This window comes from Leuciscus leuciscus, assembly GCF_965113295.1.
Source record: "Leuciscus leuciscus genome assembly, chromosome: 5".
Classification (NCBI taxonomy): Eukaryota; Metazoa; Chordata; class Actinopteri; order Cypriniformes; family Leuciscidae; genus Leuciscus; species Leuciscus leuciscus.
The window spans coordinates 32233000-32255846 of record NC_138729.1 but is presented as its reverse complement, the minus strand read 5'-3'; the positions used below and the strand labels follow the sequence as shown (position 1 = coordinate 32255846).

At 36.6% G+C, this 22847-nt stretch overlaps 1 protein-coding gene across 1 annotated transcript; it reads right to left on the bottom strand.

Annotated features, from left to right (window-relative positions):
* Positions 1 to 275: 275 nt before the first annotated feature.
* Positions 276 to 21768, bottom strand: ncs1a (neuronal calcium sensor 1a). Its single transcript, XM_082170610.1, has 8 exons — positions 21154 to 21768; positions 11641 to 11665; positions 7749 to 7887; positions 6896 to 6974; positions 6439 to 6527; positions 5241 to 5318; positions 3955 to 4075; positions 276 to 1404 (listed from the first exon to the last, which is right to left on the bottom strand). The coding sequence occupies exons 1-7, from the start codon at positions 21215 to 21217 to the stop codon at positions 3977 to 3979; spliced, it is 573 nt and encodes a 190-aa protein (XP_082026736.1). The 5' UTR covers positions 21218 to 21768; the 3' UTR covers positions 276 to 1404; positions 3955 to 3976.
* Positions 21769 to 22847: the final 1079 nt, after the last annotated feature.

The following is a 22847-nucleotide window of genomic DNA, read 5'->3' as shown; positions in this document are numbered from 1 at the left end:
TGCAAGCAGTGAGGCTCTGCCAACTTGAACCTTTCCATCTCCATTTTTGGTCCTTTTAGTCTGGAATCTTTTCATACTGCATGTCTATTAAAGCAGTTTTGATTGGATGGTGGAGTGAGGGATAAATTGAAGTCTTTTTGACAGAACAATAATAGAGACATTGGAGTTGAAAATGAGTTAAAGATAAACAAACACTATCATTTTAAAACATGACGTTGTTGTGATTATTATCCAACATGCAATATTTAGGTGAAATAACTTCCTGTAGAGCAAGATATTTTCTTAAAAATATTTATTTAAAGAGACCCCATTAACATTAGATTTCATTAACATTACTCTATATATAACCATAATATTTCATCTACTGCAGTGTCTGTGTGACATTACAACAAACTCATCGGTGCATTTTGTAAGTGGAGAGAAGACGGACCTTGTAACATTTCCAGATGACCATATTAGAAAGATGAAATGTTAAGCTTTAAAAAAAATACATGAGTGTTGTTTATTTCATTGTTCATTTCAACATTACCTCAAATCTAATTATACCAACACTGTACAGACCTCCAAAAACTGTGTATGTGCATGTGTAGTGCTGCTGAATGCTATACATGCTATTGTACAACATAAATCTCATTCTTTCAAACAAGCTAAGCTGTCTGAAAAGAGCACGTTTGCCTGTGTTGAATGCATCGCATGTATGCCCACACCATCACATATGCAATACTGTAGAAAAGTTGCATTCTACATCACAAGGTGTACAGTGAGACTTCCTGTGGGTCAAGCATGGCAGTAGATACAGGTTCAATACAGGTTCATCATGGCTGTCAGAATTTCATAAGGCTGTCAGAGTTTCATAAGGACTGATGATCAGATTTTGTTTATTGTTGAAGTTTGCTGATTTACATAGACAGGTCTTATAAATAAATACGGCTGAAAGCATGTGATTCATTGTCAGTGCTGGCTGAAGTTCTGTGGAGCAACTTCATCTTCGTTCTTCATGTAGTAGTGAAGGCTAGACTAAAATCCAGCTAGGTCCATCCTATCACTTATGACAAAGACCACAGCAATATAAGGAATTCATTCATTGGTGTTAAGGATATTTGAGTTATACATTTAATAACACTGATGTGGACACCCTCAAAGTCACTCTCCATATGAGTGTCTCTTTTTCTTTACAAAAAGGGCACTGAACCCATCAGACCTCATAGGTTCTTTTACTGTACATCATTCTTCCCAAATGAGTTCTGGAAGGGTTCACATTGTCTTGAGCGGCTTTTGGTCTGATCCTCTCTCAAGAGCAGCACCCACAATGCACCTTCGGGTTGGCAGGCCAAAGAGCTTGGTGATAGGTCAGCTTTCCTCCACAGTGCCAGCAGAATGATATAAATGTATTGTATTGATTATCTAGATAGGAATGAAAGACAGAAACTTTACATTTACACAGAGTGGGTAAATGATTTATAAATTGCAATAATTACCATTAATTTAATTAGTGCTTTCAAGTTGTTGCAATGGTCAAAGGCCTTGACGTCGTTCCATCAAAATATGAAAAAAGGCAGAGAGTCTATAAGGCTTAATATTCTACAATACAATTTTTCCCTTTGCTAAGTATATTTGTTTCAGTTTGCACTGACGAGTAAGAGAGTGCCAATGTTGTTATTTTCAGCTAAAACTACATCTATTAGAAATCATTTTCAGTAATTTAAATAAAGCTGAAATAAAATAAAATAAGTATAGAATGAAAAAATGAAACAAAAAAAACAACAAAAATTGGAAAAGTTGTCTTGGCAACTAACTGAAATATGTTGAAGTACTAAAATTATTACAACTAAAACTAAGATATTAAAGCGGTATATAAATATATAAAAAGTAAAAAAAAAAGCACATAAAAATGACAAACTAAACTATTTTTAAATAAAAATAAATGTAAAAAAAAGTTAATTAAAACATGAATAAATACTATAGTAAAATACAACTGCAAGCAGCAATTATCGGGGCCAAGCGCAAAGAAAATTATAAGACATGCCAACATGGCTGGGAGTATCAGACCAACTTGCAACATTGAGCAATTAAAGACATTTAAAGATGATTTTAGGCAAAATGGCTTAAAAATCATACATACAGTAACTAATAATATGATTGAATGGTTTATCACTATCCCTTTCACTGTTACGAAATTGATGTGACGTGGTCAGAGTGAGGTGACAATGACACATACAAAGTTTGGTGTCAATATGTCAATGCATTGCAGAGATAAAGCCTGAGTAGTCATTTTGGCATCATACCTCAACTTTGCTATATGAAAACGCTATAGGAACTTATATGAAAACAGTTTAGTCTATCAACACAAAATCCATAACTTTTTGTCGGCACGGTCTGGAGATGATACGATTCGATTTTGGTGAAAACAGTCTAGGAGGAGAAACGGTCTAGGAGGAGTTTGAAAAAGTAGGTATTGAATGAAAATCAAGATGGCGGACAGGAAGTTCGGCCAAATATGGCAAACTTGGTATCTGTGTTCTTGGGCGTGACCCAAGAGATCTATTAAGACCAGTTTCATTGCAATAGGCTAATTTATTCATAATTTATTAGCATTTTTGGAAAATTCATTATAACTTTTGACCAAAAGGTGGCGCTGCCCCAAAACATTTTGAGTACTTTCAGGGCATGGTGCCGAAGACACATGCAGAGTTTCGTAACGGTACACCAATGCATTCGTAAAGTGTAGCATTTAATATCATGATATTATATTGTAATTAAAGGCAATTTCCATGTTTTGTTCTATTACAGTTCCACCGTTTTTGCGTGTCCTCAGAGAGTGAGCCCATACACATAAGCTTGTGAAATTTAGTGAACATATCTCATTTCGTTTAGGAGTTATAGACATTTATATGTATGAACACACACAAAATTACACACAACTGACTTTCATTGGATTTATTTACCACTTACTATCAAAATTTTGACATTTGGGCATTGATGTATAGCCAGCGACCTAATAGTTTTGAAGATATTCGAAAAAGTTTTTTAAGCACTAAATCACAACGTTGCACTAACCATAATGCAAAACCATGTTTGGTATCATTGGACTCGGCTAGGATTCAGGAATGTAAGGAGATGACTCCCGTGAAAATAAGTCAATTACATCCAAAGTTATAATAATATATATTTTTTTATAAAAAAAATAAACTTCTCATCACTCTTTCAGAGCATCGTGTCGATGACCCATACCAAGTTTTTTAACGATACGTTCATGGGTTCATTAAATACAGCATTTTAGTACAAAATTCAAAATGGCCAATATGGGACTATTTAATATCTTTCTATTTTGTTATAAACAAAAATATAAATTTTTCTTATCTCCGGACCAGTAGGAGGCACTGCTTGTGATGACGTACCAAGTTTGGTCTGAATACAATAAAGCGTTGCAGAGACACAGCCTTACGTCTGTTTTTGCAAGCGCTATGTAAAATTCGTTTGTGCGGTATTCGAGAACGGTTTGACAAATCATCTTGAATTCCATAACTTTTTGTCGGCATGGTCTGAAAATTATCTGGTTCAATTTGAGTGAAAATGTTAGGTTTTTCGGAAAATTCTAAATGGCTGGAAAATTTTCATGCCAGAAAATGATGTCATAGGATGTAATTGAATCGGCTTGAGCTAGGGAATCAGAGGGGGGAAGAGTTTTGTTTGTAGCCCTTACGGTTAAAAAAATATTAGCATAAACATGAGTGAAACTTTGGGCAGTTGGTGGCGCTAGAGGATTGAGTTGGAGACTCCCAATTTGCTATGGTGACAGTTCAGACTGTCCTCTATCAGTGTGCCGAATTTCATAACTTTCCCGCAAGCGGTTCTGTGGGTTAAAATAACACTGTGTTCATTTATGAACTTTTATGAACAGAGGCTGGTACATTGCTGTTATCAGCATTTGGGAAAATGTGAAATGGGACTCACTGAACGCCACTTTGAGATGCGCCTACACCAGGCCGTCATAAAGGGAGAGTGCCTGTACAATAGAGGGGTCCCCCTTGGAGCCCTCCTGAAACTCCTGCAGAGTCAGCATCCCATCTGCATTCTGTTGACAAAAGAAAGAAAGTTAGTCTTAAGTCACATCATTGTTTTCAACCACAAATACTAGGTATTAAAGGGATACTCCACTTTTTGGGGAAATAGGCTCATTTTACAACTCCCCCAGAGTTAAACAGTTGAGTCTTACCGTTTTCGAATCCATTCAGCCGAACTCCGGGTCTGGCGGTACCACTTTTAGCATAGCTTAGCATAGATCATTGAATCGGACAGGACCATTAGCATCTCTCTCAAAAAAATGACCAAAGAGTTTCGATATTTGATATGATATGCGTACTGATATGACGCAGCGCCTGAAAATAGTCCCCAGACTTCCAATGTGACCGGGACTAAGTTTGTCTAACCTATTAGACCTATTTTCAGGCGCTGCGTCATATCATTACGCCTGCTGCACCCATGGTACGGCAGCAAAGTTTCTTGATTATTACGCAGGAATGAGAGTATAGTTCCTAGCCATATCAGTCTAGAAAATCGCAACTTTTCATTTTCCGTCGGTCTTAGTACAGATGTAACTACAGAAGAGTCAAGTTTTAAATAGGAAAAATATCGAAACTCTTTGGTCATTTTTTTGAGAGAGATGCTAATGGTCCTGTCCGATTCAATGATCTATGCTAAGCTATGCTAAAAGTGGTACCGCCAGACCCGGAGATCGGCTGAATGGATTCGAAAACGGTAAAACTCAACTGTTTAACCCTGGGGGAGTTGTAAAATGAGCCTATTTCCAAAAAAAGAGGAGTATCCCTTTAAATGCTTACAGTTGGTGGCAGAACATATGCAGGGAATCAGGTAGAGAAATTTTTTAAATAATGTATTCAAATCTCTTTTTTCTCTCAAGAGCTCCGTGTTCTTTCAAAGGTTCTTTTATCGAAGCTTTTTAAGAGCCTCTAGAGCTTCAATTTTGCGTCTTTCATGTGGTGTGCCTTCTGTGTTTCTAGTGCCTGACAAAGGACAGCTCTCCTGACAATCACAGCAAAAATAAGCCATTGTATTGAACCTATAGCTATGAATACAATGACTGAAAATGATCATAGAGTGCAATTCACTATAAATGGTACATTTTCCATGTTTGCTTTTTAAATAGACAACTATTTCTACAAGTAATGTTGTGCATGGGAGAAATAAGGAGGTGGAAGACAATAATATACAGCATTAACCTTATCCATCATAGAAAAGATGCGGTCGACTCTTTTCTCTGGTGTGTTTTCCTCCTCAGGTAACTCCACTGTGTTCCCCTGCAAGACATAAACAAGATGTGAACTCCTAGGACACCTGGCCTTTCACAGCAGGATAAGAAACCACCTTAGTCAGAAACATGTTACCCATTCATCTCTTTATGTGGAAAATAATGAGAATTCTACCATATATTTGTTTATATAGATATATAAAAAACTTTTTGCCAGCCAACTGAACAAAAAGAACACGGCAATAAAAATAAGCTAACTGCATGTATTAGATCGAGCTGAAGGGGGAAAAAAACAATGTAAGCGATTTCAGCAGTTAAAATATGGCGAATTATGTCAATGTCCAAAAATGGAAATTTACAATAAGGTTCAATAACATTATTTTATGTATTTGATATAATGAACTATCAATGAACAAGATATTTTTATTTACTAATGGTAATTTATGAAAATACTACTTAATACATTTTTTAAAAGGACTGTTAATTATTAGATCATCTGAAAAACCATATTGTTGTAGCATGTATATTCTGTTATGTTATGTTTTGCCTGAGTTCCCAGTTATCGTTAGTTTCCCTGGTTGTTAATTAGTTCCCACACCCGTTCTGTTTTACATTGATTACTCTCCCTGTGTATTTAAGCCCTCAGATCTTTTTTTTTAGTTCATTTTATATATACTATATACTGTATGTATAATATATACATGCATACATACAGTATATAAACATAATAAAAATGTGAGGACCTCATTTCAGAACACCACTGCACCCCACTGATATATACATTCAATTGATAGAAAATTGTTTTTACTTTCAAAAAAACAAATCTACTGAAAATATCTCATCTTCATATGTCCTCATTGAAATGAATGGTAACTGTAATAACTGGGATTCGTTTTACAGCACAGGTGATTGGGCCTCTTTGCCAATTGTATATGATCAGAACAGCATGAAAACATCTTGTGATCAAAAAAGCACACAATGCTATTAAGCTTCCTGGAAGCTAGTATTTGCGAAGGTAGTCATTGCAGTCTCTTTATCAATCAGATGCTCATAATCGATTTTTTGAGTTTAGGCTTTACAATAAACACCATGTTGGCCTTCCAAGAAAGCACTTTCATTTACTCAGTTGAAATAGAAAGTTACGGTTCAGTGAGAAGCATATGACTCACCACCATCTGGTAAATGGCATCTACGATGTTCAGCATCTCATCTCGGGTTATGTAGCCATCATTATCAAGATCGTAAAGTTTAAAGGCCCCTGTGATAGCAATAACAATCAAGCAGATTAAGAAAACTCTCTCTCTCTAGCTCTCTAACATCTTCAAAAGAGCTGAGAACAACAGTGTAGCTTCTCATTAGTAAACTAATGTTAGACTTTTCTATTGATTATTCGACATGATCATCTTTTCATTAGACAAGATGATAAATTAAAATGGACTGGGAGACTTGTTCAGATCTAGTAGTGGATTCAGTGTGGGTAAGAGCCGTCTTAATATATAACACTGAAATGTTACTCAGTCTTCAGACAGTCTTCTGCAGATAAATAAACACATCTCTGGTGCAGAAACAAGAAAGCATTGAGGTTCTGATGACATTATGAGATTTATAAAGAAATTCTGGTCTTACATCTGAGTTTTTCATCCAGTGTCCCTCTAGATGTGACAGACAGAGCTTGAATAAACTCTGAGAACTCAATGCGTCCATCCTGTAGATACACAACAGAAAGACAGCATGGTAGCTGATAGGTGAAATGTAAAAAGGAGCCTAAAGGGCTGAAAAAAAGGTTTGATTTTATACAGCTTTGTTACAGACTCACACCTGAGATGAAAGAGACACCAAAGATGACAAACAACTGCAGAGTGACACAGCAAAAACTGCAGTTAAATACAGAAGCAGCAGGGAAGGCTGTTACGTTCCCTGTGTTCAGTACTAGCTTACAAAAGGTTATACATATTGGAAATGTCATTTTGACAGTGATTCTGAAGTGTGTCTAAAGATTGTAGCACACAGTCCCACTCAGAATATAGAAACATCTGAGAATACTCTACAGGGGCATTGTCTGTCTGTCTGTCACACATTGTTTAATGTGTGTAATATTCTCTAAAGCTCCCAAATGCATCATCATTTTGTTCAGACTCAGACAGCAAATTGTTCTACCACAAAAAAAAAAAAAAACTCAATTCTGCAAATCTGTTGAAGCTGCATTTCTGCAACTAAAATGGAAATGCATAAATGTCCCTGTCGCTGAGTAAATGAAAGTGAATGGAGTGTTTACACACTTTATTTAGCTGTTCAGTCAAACATCTCTTCAGGGAGAGATTCTAGTGGCGATAGTTTTCGCCACTAGACTCAGTAAAGAAGATAACAAATCAAAACAGTGCATATCAAAACATTTATTGTTAAACTGCAACTTTAAAAAGCCCCAGTATGCTAATATAACAGTGCTTTTCTTTTATTGATGTTTCCTTTTTTCAGTTACCTTGTTCTCGTCAAAGACGTTGAAGACAAAGGTGGCAAACTTGGTGGGGTCGCCGAAGGGGAAGAACTGCTTGTAGATCTTCTGAAAGCCAGCTGCGTCCAACTGACCACTGGGGCAGTCTTTAATAAAACCCTTATACCTGCCAAACGGACAGGAAAAATGAAACAGGATAGGAAGAGTGGGGAGGAAGGAAAAGAGAAAGAAGAAAAAAAGAGAGACTTTCATTATGCAAGGATGAACCCAAAGACAAAATATCAGACATCTCCCCCCCCCCCTGTGAAGATAAACTGATAGCAGTGTTACAGAGTGCTGGCAGTGTTACAGAACATGTGGTCAGGGCATTTCAAGACAAATTGAACCTCTGTCACTCTATCCTGTAATTTTCAGAAACAACACTTCAGCGCAGTTTATTTCCTGTACGCTAATTGATCCCTGAAAAATCCGAGGACTATCATTAGGGGTAATTTCCGAGCAATTTGGGGCAAAGGGTGAAACTGTTGCCCAGGATATTACAGTGCATGTCAGTCTTCAATTGCAAATTAATTTCCAGGAACATCCAGGACATTTTCTTTTCATTGCATGCCAATTTAAGTCATTGAACAAAATGGCCCTCACAATCATTATAAAAATCTCCAGCATATGTTGCGGTTAAAACACTTCATTAGCTAATTGTTCATTACCTCCTCAGAGGGGCTTTCAAAGAGACATTTTTCACATTATGCTAATTTATAGTAGCTTGATGACAGAATCCTGTCACAACATACGTGCAGCATGCAGCACAAGTAACGAGTGCTTTAAATGATCAAAACTAAATATCTCAAGAAAATCTTTTAAATTGTGTTTCAGATGGGGATATATGCCATCATACCACTGTTATACAGTCACATAAACGTTTCAGGCCTAATTATTACGTTTACTGACCAGCTGTCTGTAGTACTTGATTCTGATTGGTCAACTGCAGCATTGTCTGGTGAAATGTTTTTGTATAATGACCACTAAATTGCATATTTGACCGTTGCTTCTGCAACCAATCTCTTACACAATATGTCTCCCTCCACACTTTCTTTCCTTTCACATGATAATAATCTAAACTCAAATCACTATTTAATGTACACTGATTTACTTGCTACCCATTAAATAAGTGGGATAATGTGCAGTTAAGTTAGTCAGTCATTATCATAAAATAAATGTCTTCAGGATGAATGACAGTACATTATAACTAGGGTTTGGTATCGTTTACATTCCGATTAAAGTTTTAAATGATTCGGATTCTTATCTATTCCAAAAAGGTAAAAAATAAATAAATAAAAACCTGGGTATCATTCACATTTATTCTTATTGCAAAACATTTAATTGTAGCTGAAGACCATGAACAAAAATCAGCAGGCAAAAGAACACTTACACAAGGAACTTATGCCTATATGGTTTAATAGGTAACTGGCCTAATATAAATTTCAAGCATTATTAAAGACAAGTAAATACCCAGTAATTAAAAAAGATTTAAATTTTTTTTTTTTAAATCACACAATAAACTGAACAAAGATACTATTGAAATAAACAGTGTTTTAAGATTTTCAGATACAGGAACAATTGTAAAATAACACTGTAATTTATAAATTAAATATACATTACAAGTATATATAGTTACACAAGTTATTCAGTCAAGAAGAGTTAGTTGATTTTCTCTGTCTTTTGTTGTTTGATTAGTGTTATTATAGAGACGGCAGCAGGAATATTAGGTTGCTGTCACTTTAAGAGCTGCACGGATCCAATGTACTGACTGTTACACATGTGTTTTCTTTGTCAACTGTTTTATGTTCTGAGAATATTTGGACATATTTTGTGTGTATTTGTCCATTCAAGTGCAAAAAGACGTGGAAGAGAACTCAGTATCGCGCACTATACAGTTTTGAGAGGGGGCTTATTGTGCGCACGTTTTGGACAAGTCTTCTTGCTCTTGAATGGTATAAAATCACTTTTTCTGTGTTTGCGGTTTGGATGTGTCGATAAGATAAGAGTAATCAAATAACAAGTATACTTATAACAAGTATCCAATTCCTGAGTTTAAGTATCCGATTCCAGATTTGGCATCCATTTTCAATTCCCAAACCTAATTAACTCACATTTTTCCTGAATATTCCTCCCTAGATTCAAATATCTACTTTTAATTTAATTGGAAAGACACAAAATCAACAATGCAGCTATAATCCACAAAACTCTCCATGTGACAGCAACTCCTAGTTTTGATTTTCAAAAGCACAATTCAGCCACTTTGCTTAAGAAACTGTAAAAAGTTTAACTTTAATCTGCAGTACAGTACATGTATTGCTAAACAAGGGAACAGAAAAATTGTGTGTCTGAAATTGTCTTTGTAAGGCTTCATCTACTGATCCTCTGAGGACTCAAAACAGATAGCTCAAAGGGAAGTCTACTTCTGGTATCAACAAACATACTTCTATATCATCAGAGAAATGGAAGTAGAAAGTGATGCGCACCTTGAGCTGTGTGTGTGTGTGTGTGTGTGTGTGTGTGTGTGTGTGTGTGTGTGTGTGTGTGTGTGTGTGTGTGTGTGTGCATGGCTTGCTGCTTTGCGATCTGATCAGCACTAGACTGAGCTCCAAGGCGCTCCGCTTTCAACACAAGAACATAGTGCCTGTCTTTAACAGAGCTGTCCCCAGTGAAATGCCAGTGAAGTACAGTGCAGTGCATCATCTGTGAGTATAAGAATCAAACAAGAAGTAAAGGTAGGTTGTCTATTGGCTTGCTCTAACAGACAAACACATAAAAATACAAGGCTTTTTGAACAGTCACAGAAGATTGGCCCACCTTTGTAAATGTCATCAAAACTATTTTCCAATACTCTACGTATCGTTGACTGCCTTTATATGGATTGTTAGTCTCACTTCTTTGTTCCACGATTTTAGTTCTCTTTTCTTGCTCTTTCACTCTCTCTCTTCATCCTTCTCTCTTTCCCTACTGGGCACCCTGCCTAGAGTCAACCGTTTCCCATCTGCCATGAGAGGCATAGAGCAGCCATATGGATGTTGGCATGTGAAGTTAAGAATTTATGGGGAATTTGTGCTCTGAAAAGGCACTGAATATCTACAATGATGTGGTACTTGACAACATCCCCTTCCTTGGTGGCAGACATTTTCAAGATGAGCCAGTCAGCGTAGTAAAGAGAGGTACAGATATTGTTTGCTGTCAGAAAGTGCCCCATGGGTCATTGATGTGTGCCGTTTATTTTCCCCAATCTATTAACATTTTGTCAGAATTACACTTGCAATTCATACATGGCAAATTAGGTATGAATAAGGTCAATAAGTCTTATAAAATATAAGATAAGTGACCTTTTAATGACCAGCCATGTGGTGCAAATCCCCCAAAACAATGACATCTATGAATAAATAATGAATACATAAAAATAAATAAATTAATCATTAATACATGGAAAGAAAATTCAAGGTGAAATTAAAATACTTATTATACTTATAAATATACTTATAAAAATACTTACATTGTATTTACATAAAATACTTTATCATGGACACTTATTTGTCATTGAACCCCATAACAAGCAAAATAAGCAGTCTGTCCAAAGAAACCACAACACATGAATTCATATTAATCTACTAAAGCAGATGCTCTCTACAGTATTTTCTGCCCATGTCAGAACTATGCACTCAGTATAGATGAGAAAACAATACCGTGCACTATTGGTAGTAATGGAGGAGGATGGAAAGTTACATTCTTTAAACATTTTGATAATAACATCTTTGTTGAGATTTGAAATGATTGATTGATTTCCTGTTTATCTCTCAGTTGAACTCATGATGAGGACAGGTGCGAGAGAGGAATGTTTACAGAAAGAGGACATACAGAGCACACTTACCACTGCTGAACTTCCTTCTCCGTGACTGCAAAACAAGACAGAGTACAGAAGACAGTAAGATTTTGTTCAAACTACAGAAACTAGATGAAAGTGTGTGAAAACTTTCCATGCTAGTCTAGACTGGTTTGTGCTGGGAAATGCTGGTTTGGTGCTGGTCTAGGTGATGGACCAATGTAACCACTAAGGGTTGAATGGAGAATTAAATTTGAAATGAGGTAAGTAACACAATGCTGAATTCGTTTATTTTTTTACAAGAAAAAGAACGTTTGTCAAGACAAACTTTGAATGGTTTGGCAAATCCTAATTTTGAAAGTAAAAAAAAAAAAAAAAAAAAAAAGTCTTGAGGTGTGAAGCCTTTAATAATTCATAAATAACTCCCGGAGTGAATTATTTAACCAGCATTTATTGGCATGGGGCATGGAATTACACAAGCTTGATTCTGGCAGACGAGATCTGCTACGCTGCTGCTGCTGAGAAAATTAAAGAATTTGTTCAGCTTAGTTAAAACAACATACATAAAGGACATGCTGCTGAAAGAACATAAAAAACCCCGTGGCAGATCTCTACAGGTGGTGCTGGGGAAGAGGAGGGTTTAAACAGAAGTTTTCATAATCGCACAGCAGGGCGATCGCAGGCTATGGTACAAAATATATAGTTACGTGGATTAAACAGTACCTGTGGTTGGCTAATGCCACAGCTTTAAAAGAACCAACCAGCACTTGATTAGAGTTTCATGACTGAACTATGTATATACTACTGTTCAAAAGTTTGGGGTATGCATGATTTTTTAAATGTTTTTAAAATAAATCTGTTATGCTCACCAAGGCATTTATTTGATCAAAAATACAGTAAAAAATAGTAGTATTGAGAAATATTATTATAATTTAAAATAACTTTTCTATCTTAATATATTTTATTCCTGTGATAGCAATGCGGATTTGGTGTTTAACTAAGATAAGATATCTTATCCTTATCAATGTAAAAAACAAACAAAAAACTGTTGTGTAGCTTAACATTTTTATGAAACCGCCGGTCATACTTTTTTTTTTTTTTTTATAAATAGAAAGTTCAAAGAACAGCATTTGAAATAGAAATAATTTGTAATGTAAATGTCTTAAATGTCACTTTTGATCAATTTAACGCATCCTATACATAAAAGTATTCATTTCTTTAAAGACAAACAGACAGATCATGGAATGAGTGAATTACTGGCATTGCATTTCTAGTAGATAACATATTGCTGCGGAGTAGCTGAATGGAGACAGGGAAACGTGGAGACCTGACAGGAGAACTGCTATATCTGTCTCTCACAGCTTAGAGGCAGACTGCCATGCCAACTAACATCAGGCCTGTCACTGCACTGTCACTACATTTGACAGCCCCTCAGCCATTGCACAGAGAGCTTTTTCACAAAGATTGATTCGTCATGCATACGCATAAGCAGACATACACTTCAAGATCCACTGCTACAGTAAGTAGACCAATAAATGAAATGTAAAATATAGTTATGCATCATAATTTATTCGTTTAGCACTTTTATCAGGTGAATTTAGAGGCCGTTTAAACATTGTTGCATTCCATCTGAACTTTTTTGTACACACACGCTAGACTAGACGGGTGTGTTTGGCATTTGCATCTCGCTGTATCTAAAGCAACTTGCATAATAAGCACATAGTTATTTTGTTTAAAACTTTGAACAACGTGCCTCGAGATGCCCCAGTAAGATGATACACTAGACTAGAGGATGATGCAAAACTTTTGCATTTACTGACCTAATATAATATCAATATGTCATTGGCTCAGATGGTCATTGTTTGTGTAAGTTTACTGTTTACATCTTAATACTCTTGAGTATACTGTGTGCAACTGTCTACACACACACACACACACACACACACACCTCATTGTCTGGGGCAGGAGTGTAGTCATTACCAAGATTAGTGATGTGCATCAATGTGGAGTGAAAGGTTGAGATGGGGAAAAAAAGAAATGGAGAATTAAATCAATTGTATGAAGATATTTAAGATTGGATCAGCATTTCTTTGATTATGGATGAGGAGAAAGAGAATTGTTGAAAAAAGTATATGACACAACCAGGCCTTGAGGAGTGAGAGCACTAGCCGAAATATTATAATAAATGTATAAAGGAATGAAATATTTACATTACTAAAGGATAAATGTAACCAGTGGGTATGACAAAAAGATGTCTGAGCAGGGAGAGGAGAGGGCAGAGGGCACTTGGTAACACAGGTGTGTCTCATCAGCGCTCATGACCCAACATGACTCCATCCAATACATCCAATGCATCTGCTACAACAAAGAACAACAGAGAGAGAGAGAAAACAGAAGAAAACATCCTTCTCCATCAAAAATGTCATTAATAAGATACTCAATATAAGATACTCTGCAACCTCACAAACCATAATAACCCAGCCCATAACAAACGACAAAACATCTCATCTAATCTGCCCGTCACGCTGAAGGGCAATTCTACTCATTCTACAATGCCTCTCCCCCTCACTGTCAGCTATCATGGGCCATGGCAGCAAATTAAGACCAGTAAAGAGCAAGACAAGAGTAAAAGACAGAGACAGGCAAAGAATAATGAACAATCCGGTGCCTTGGGAGCCAATGCACTGTCAGAGCCATTTATAGGTCTCATATGTCAACTCAAATGATTGCAAGACACACCAGCATGTAAGATACTGACTCGGAGGTGTTTTTTTGTTCATATATACCTTGAGAGGAGCCATAAACGAAATCAATTTTCAAAACACCATTCCCAATTCTGAACATAAACTGTATAATTCTGCTAACATGGACTATTACGGACGGTAAAGCAGCACGCATCTTTTAGTTTTTGCTTACTGATATTTCCTTTTCATTTAATACCGTTTAAAATTTTTGGGTCAAAGAAATGAATGAATTTACTCAGCAAGGATGCATTTTATTTGTTCAAAAGTGACAGTAGAGACTTTTATAACTTTTTCTATTATTTTATAACTATTTTTTTTCTTTAGTAATGGCTGCTAAAAAATAAGCTTTGCCAACACATCAGCGCTTTTTAAAATTACATTTTAAAAAGGTAACACTTTATTTTAAGGTGGCACAGTTACACGTTACTACATGTACTTAAAATAGTAATAACAGTAAATGATGCATCAAGTAACTAACCCTAACCAAACCCTAACTCTGTAACATTTACATGTAGTTAATTAGTATTACTCAGTACTTACATGAGTAAGTACAATGCGCAAAGTGTAACCTCTAAAACATTGAAATGGAAAACAGTTATTTTAAATTGTAATAATATTTCACAATATTACTGTTTTTACTGTATTTTTATCAAATAAATGCAGCCTTGGTGAGCATAAGAGACTTCTTTCAAAAACAATAGAAAATCTACTGTAACTCTACAACCAGAATACCACTGGATTCAATCAGTCCATTTATTTTCATAATTTGTTGCTCTCATCAGCTCTTAGTAAATGGTTCTTTTGTTGTAAAATCATTTTTGTTGTACATATTTTATTATATTATTTTGTCAGGATCTCCAACCCATTAAATTTGGAGTGGCACAGTTACATATAGTCACGCTGGCTGTTACATCTGCAACATCCTCCTTATTAGTTGAGGCTCAAGGCTGAGAAATCTTCACTAATTTCCTCTTTAAATTCCTACCTTCTCACTTCTGACATACAGCCCCAGATACACCATAAAGCAAATTAATTAATAACTTTTTAAAATGAATAAAAAAAATGTCCCACTCCTATGGAAAAGCAGAAACACAAAACAACAACAATTCAGTCCTAACATGATCGTACAGCTTCTGGTCATGGGCATTTTTTCCACTCCTATATGCCATGGAAGTTCTTAGAAGATGACTGCTCCACCTGCAGTCACTTGTAAAAAATAAAAGAAAATACCCAACCTTTGCTACAGCTTTCAAACTGCTACAAGCCCACCGAAGAGACCCAATCAGTACCGGGTCAAAGTTAAACAGGCCAACAAAATCCCAAGTTGCAAAAGATCATGAACACAATAATACCTTCAAAACAGACTGCCATAAAACAACAGCAGCATTCCTCTCATCGATGCAACACCGGTTCCTAACAAAAGAGTGCACAAGGAATAAGGGGTTAAGGCTGCCTCTGTGAAGCAGACTAGGTAAATGTCCCTCCACATAACGCCTGCTGTATTGCCTCTCCTGGGCCACCCACTGTTATATTTGATTAAGCCTATTTGTGGACATAAACTCAATGTGAAGGCAGGGAAGGAGACTGACCGGCATCACCACTGCTGGGTTATCCTGTCTGTCTCTTTCTGGATCTTCAGATGCCTTCTCTTGATGCACAAATATACACATGTACACAATGTACAGAGGACACAGCATGGGGCAATGAAGGAATCATCTGACATATATGTGCCACTAAAAGGCCAGGTTCACACCAACACAAATGTTTGGCATGACAATTTGGTCACATTTTTGCACTTGATTTGTCTGTTCAGGTCAATGTGTAAAAAAAACCCCAGAAGATTGGCTGAATGCAAATTTACTCCCTGACAATAGGTGGAGCTTATCCACCTTATTTTTTAGGTAAGCATGGGAGCAGCCATTGACTGTGTCTGGATTCCAGTGTCATTCGCTTCCAGTTATTTTTAGCTGTACAAAACAGCTTGTTATGCTGCTTGATATTGCAAACTTTAATGTATTGTCTTAATTATACTGCACTTTGATATATTATTCTCATTATTTCGCTAAAGCGGCTAATAAATCGGAAGTCTCGCACATTCACCGAAAACACCTTACTTCCACATTGAAAAATAGATAGAAAAGCAGAAATACCCTGGTACTCCTCCAATACACCAATTCCAATTGCTGTGCAACTTTTCATTCTTGACACACGATTTTCAAGGAAGTCAAAAAGTATTTAAATGTTTTCAAACAGCAGTTCAGATTATTGTATTCTCTATGGTGTTTATTAAACAATTGCCTGAAGAAGACCCAGTAGGGTCGAAACGTTGCTTTTTTATTAAACTATGGGAGTAAGTAGCAGTGTTGCGGACATTATAATCTTTTCAGTTTAGTACTCTTTTTTGTCCAGCACCTGCCAGAAGGTGGGATGTGCACACAATAACTTTAACGTTTATTAAACAACACCAAATAAAAGAGTACAGAGACTGTTGGATATTTGTCTGGATATTTCCTCTTCTAATCACTGTCACTTAGTACAATAGTCCGTCCATGAGTGCCACCAAGTCATATTTTTATGTAACAGCAGCAGCTCTGACATGTAATAAAAGCAGAAATCGTATTGGTTGGTCAGTTTTCTTCACAGAACGATGGTAAAGCGACTAGGACCATTTTGTGGAAAAACCTGTCATACCGACAGCTTGCGAAAAGGATTACCTTTCCAACTAAAATGTTTATTGCACTGAATTTTCACACTAAATATTTGTCTTATATTCTTATATGTCTTATAGCACACTTAAATATTAACTTATTGTGAAAAGGCCTTAATGCTAAAAACATAATGGGACAATGTGCAGCCTATCTGTGAAAAGTACTCTGAATCAGTGGCTCATAGAAGTCAATTTATGTAGTCCAATGGAAACAATGCTTGATCATTTGCAGAGCAGGTGGAAATAATCCCGAGTCTAGCAAGGAGGGTAAATCTATATCATCCCCTGCCTTTCTTATCCTTATCATCCTATTTACTTATCGCTCCGGAAGATGTACTAGCACTCTTTAAAATGGAACAATGGATTCAGCTCATTGTCATGGTGACTGTAGAAAATGAACTAGAACAGAATAAAAAAAAAGAATGTGTGTGAATTAATGACACACAAACAATCAGAGTAAAACATTATGATATTACACAGAGCTTGCGGATGTGTTAAGCGAAACAGGCAGCTGTCGGTCCGCTAATAGATAAGTGAATCAATCAAGAGAACCCAAAGGTTACATTTCTGGATGAGAGAAGCTGAACATAGCTGATGTGAAACCAGTGGTAAAGACACAAAGATTGAGAGGTGAGTGGAATAGACAGTACTGTAGACACTATAGGCAAAGAGAACAAGAAGAGACAAGCTGCAACCAGGCTGAAAGAGAAAAGACGAGAGAGGACTGCAGTGGAGAAAAACTGAAAAACAATGTGAGAAGAGAAGGAGAGAGAGAAGAGAGAGGATACAAGACTAATGGTTGATTATAGCTTGCTTGTTTGTTTTTGTGCATGTACATAAAGCTGTTACTGTGCAAAGCAAATATTGAAATGCTTCATGCACACTTAATACTCAAATAACTGGTATTCTGCCATGACAACTCTTGGAGAGATTGGCATGATAATAGGCATGGATATGGCAATGTTAATGTATTTGGCCTTGGCGGAAAAGATTTGCTACGCTGCTGCTGCGGAGCAAGTACCGAGACTTGCTACTGCCAATACATTCACAGACATTGCTTGAGAAAGGGTGAGACAAAGTAAATGATTGGAGAAGTCCAGCATACATCAGAGAACAGAGAATTCTGCCGATTCACCGTAAAAATCGAGTCATGACAAAACAATAAATAAACATATCTAGGATGAATCCTTAACAACAACATCAATAACATGCATTTAGATCCAATTCCATTTCATACTGAGTTTAAACTCTTTTACTTTAAAAACATTTTATTGCATATTCCTGGGATTACTCATTGGAAGCAAATCATCAGAGCACTTTTTTTTCTTTCTTTTTTTTTACAGAACCTAATTGTTTTTTCCTTGTTATCTTTAAACAAAATGTAAAAAATTACAACTTTTCTTTTCTGCTTGACATGACTTAGGCAAGGCCGGTTACTGGATAATATTCCCAGATAGCCAAATGGCATTTAAGCCATTGTTTTAGCAAATGATCTGGCAAATTCTTGTATTTAACAGCCCCCTTTTACCATCCAATCAATTCCAAAATCAAGTCCCACCCTATATCCTGCTGTATTAATAAAATTCGTCATCTTAGATTAAGGAAGGAAAATAAGATGTAGACATCAATTCACATTGAATTGACTTTGATTATAGGTCATCCTGTTCAGCGGCTCATTATAAAAGCCTGGCTGAGGCACAGAGGGGGAGCTGCCCATGAACACTGGAAACTGGAAAAAGACCACAAAAAGAAGTACTCCAACCCAGATCTTCCTCAGCACACTTTGAATTCTTTGATGTGATATTAGGGTGACATCCATAAAATGAAAGTCTTTAAAACATTTATGCTGATTTTTAAAAAATTCTCAAACAGTGACCACACTAGCCCACAGAACAGAAAAAAAAGAGGGTTGGAATGGATCTCAGCCAGACCAGGGTGCTTTCAATCATTCGCTCTTAGTAATAAACCTTACCAATTTCAAAGAAATTATGCTGGAAAAAAAACATCTTCAGGTCACTTGCTGCATTAAACACTTGTTGTCTGAATAGTGACTGACATGAGTCTTTGATGCTTGGCTTCTGAAATTCCAGACATGGTCTCATTGAAAGCCTGTTAGATTTGTGCACTGCTCCCACACTGATCTAACCCTGCAGCGAAGGAGCAGGAAATTATTTCCTGACAGCCCTGCTTTACCCCCCGTTGCGCACAAAACCAACCTCTGAAGATGCTCATTAAACATGGTTCACTACCGCTGGGAATGTACTTAAATTCCATACAAGTTAACCAAGATAGGCTACCTGTACCAAGTGGATCTTTGACAATTTCCTAGGAAAATAAAAATGTTAAACATTAAGTCATTCATTTCTTCAGCACCACTGTTTCATACTAACTGCTAATAATTACATAACTGGTATTGCTGTATTAAGAGGGAAAATAGGTTTGTTACATTTAATTACATGCATAATTCAACTCAGATAACCCTCCAAAGTGAAAATTTTGTCATAATTTACACACCCTAAATCTGTATGATTTTCTTTCTTCTGCTGAACACAAAAGGTTTTTGTTTGATAAAAAAATATTTTTTGTAGCCAAATTAACTGACTTTAATGAGCAAATACCATTCTATTGACCAAAAAACAAAAATCTCAAAATATATTTTATGTTCCACAGAAGATAATATGGAATGACATGTGAGTAAATGATGATAACATTTTCATTTTTGAGTGAACTATCCCTTTAAGCCAAGTAAATTAAGAACAAATATGGATATGAGGACACTATAGGGAATCTGTTTTAATAAATTATAATATACATAATAAAATATCTACTACACTTTCCAGTAACAATGCAAAGCATGCAGCTATGAAATTTGTATCGAGCCAGGAGGTCAGTCTGTGACATTTAGATTCTCTACTGGTCAAATGTCTTTGCGCTATGGGAATTCACCAGACTTGAACTTTTTGCGGTCACAGATAAAAATCCATCAAGCTTCATTGACTTCCATTCATAAACATTTAAGTTCAAGGCTGAATGGCTGAACTTAAAGATTAAAACCATCAAAGCTAAAGGTTTGCAAGAAAGTGGAATATATTTTGACATCTGAAATGTATTATTTGTGGCAAACAAAAAACATGTGACCTAGTGCGCGACAAAATATCCTGTTCACTCAGTAGTGTGACGAGACTAAACAAAACCTCTTCACATGTGCTTGTGTTTCCGCTCTTCTCTGTTCGTATGTGTATGAATGCAAATGAATTGAACACAAGGTCTAGTGTAACTGTGACTTTACACTAAAACAAAACAAAAACAGTTTTTGGTAATCCAGTCATGTAGATTTATTATGTCATAATTGCCATCGCTGTTATACCTTCCCCTCTAAAATTTGCTTCACCTATTTTACACTATGATTAATATGCAGCATTAGCGAGGTCTAAAAGCCTCATCTCATTTCAGTAATCTAAATCAAGTCAAAGACAGTTGATGTGATAATGACAATGCTAATATGTTTTCTCCACCTCAGGAAAGGATTGTTGCAATGCAATTATTAGTTAGCCCAACACCTTATTGACTCGACGTGAGAGTTGCTGCCAGCTGTTCATGTAGGCACCTTATCTTCTCACAACAGAGGTGCAAGCCAGTCAAAACATGCTTAATGATTATATGATTAGTGACAGAGCAAAATCAATGACCCCAGAGATGAAATGATGATCCCGTTCGATTTGTAGAGACATGAACATAATAGCTCATAAGTAGGCAGGTAGGACATACATGCACACAAAACACACACACACACACACACACACACACACACACACACACACACACACACACACACACACACACACACAAGCATCAATAGTGCAGTATCAGAATACAGCTTAGTTATATTAAGCTTGTACGTTACTTCAGCCAAATGCAACTTCATCAGATCCACCAATACCTAGGCTATATTTTTTAAATAGATGGTTTCAAAGTAAAAACAAAAACAAGGTAGTTTCCACTTAAAATTAGAGATGGAAAAAAGGCAGAGTAAAAAGTAGAAATAACATGCAATTAACCAGCACAAAATGGCACTAGACATGAAGGAAAGGACTAAATAGCAGTACTCACAGTAGGTCTTTCTGCACAGCTCTTCCACTACCTCAGGCTTTAGTTTACTGTTGGATTTGCCCATCTCTCCAGCTGGTCACAACGGTTTATCCCCACTCCCTAATTCACTCCCCCCAATCCCACCGTCCACTTACATTTAAAGAGAGAAAGAAAGAAGAAGGGGAGGGAGAGAGAGAGAGAGAGAGAGAGAGAGAGAGAGAGAGAGAGAGAGAGAGAGAGGGGAGCAAAAGTCCTTTTGAATCGTGCCTTTCCTCCAGACCGCAGCAGTGTAGAAAAGAAGAGGAGGAAGGACAAGTAATTGAGAGGAGCAAATTACACAGAAGCAATGTGACTACAGCATGCAATGCCTAGAGTTGTCTCTCCTCACTCGGAGAGAATGAAAGAGAGAGAGAGAAACAGAGAGGGCTTTAATCTGTCAACCGGCGTCCCTCCCTTTCCTCCAGTCCTCCTGCCAGTGTCTGCGGTTTCCTCGAGCCCTGGAGAGGCACTCTTCAGTTGGGTGATCGCTGCTGTCTGGCTCGGTCCACCTGGAAGAGGAATCGATTCACTAACTGAGTCAGACATGCAGACGCATTTGTTGGCTCCCTCTCTGTGTGTATGTGTGTGTGGGAGGGTGCGGGCGTGTGTTGTCACCACGCTGTGTGTTGATGCTGTTGTCCTTGACAACAGAAGCCACTCCCCTAGTGCTCTCGGTCCTACAGAATGAAAAAATATATCCCTGTGATATGTAAAATTTACATATTTAATTGTGATGATAAATATATAAAACTGGTCACTGTGTATGTAAAACACATTGGGGTTTTTATTACATAAATCTATTTTTACATCATTTATGTTTAACTGGCAAATATGAGAAATATATAATAATTTGCTTTTGTTAAAATGGTGTAATCCAAATGGAATTTTAATAAAATGGAAATTAAAAAAATGAAAACTATAAATGTAAATACATACAGTAGCCTACATCTAAACATAAGGTTAAACATCTAAACATTATATATACATTATATATTTATAATTTTCCAATTATGTATATATAACAAAGGCAAAGGCTAAAACATCTAAGGATTGAATATAAATTAATATTCATGTACATTCATAAGAATAATCCCAAAATAGGATTACAGTTGAGATTATAGTGCAGCTGTTCAGAGTAAAGGCTCATACTCTGTCATATTGTGACGAAGCCACGGCTATAATCTGCTGGCCCAGGTTAAGTCCAGGCCAATTCACTCCTCATGGGAGGTTTAGTTTGTGCAGAGCTGTAAAGCGTCAGAAAGAGAGAAAGGCGAGTGTTTGATTTTTGCCTCTAAATGAAGAAGGCAGAAACAGAAGACGAGGACGCTGAGTCAGCTTCATGCTGCTCCATAAACACCCAGCGGCCATTGCCAACAGCATCACCTGCTAGAACACTTCCTGAACTATAGTAGACATTTGTGCCATCATGTCTAGTTGAATAACTATCTTGTAGATTTTAAAAGTATGTTGTAGACAATTCAGTTTTAGGGAACTGATTCAACATATATTTGTTGTGCACCATGGTAGTTTTATATACATTAGATTACAATGTAAATACCATGAGATATGGATATGGTAATCATTCAGTTCCATAGTACATATCAAAGAACCACATTATTACCATTAGATACCATGATGCCACCAGTACCTTTTGTAAAAGCATCTACACTTTCTCT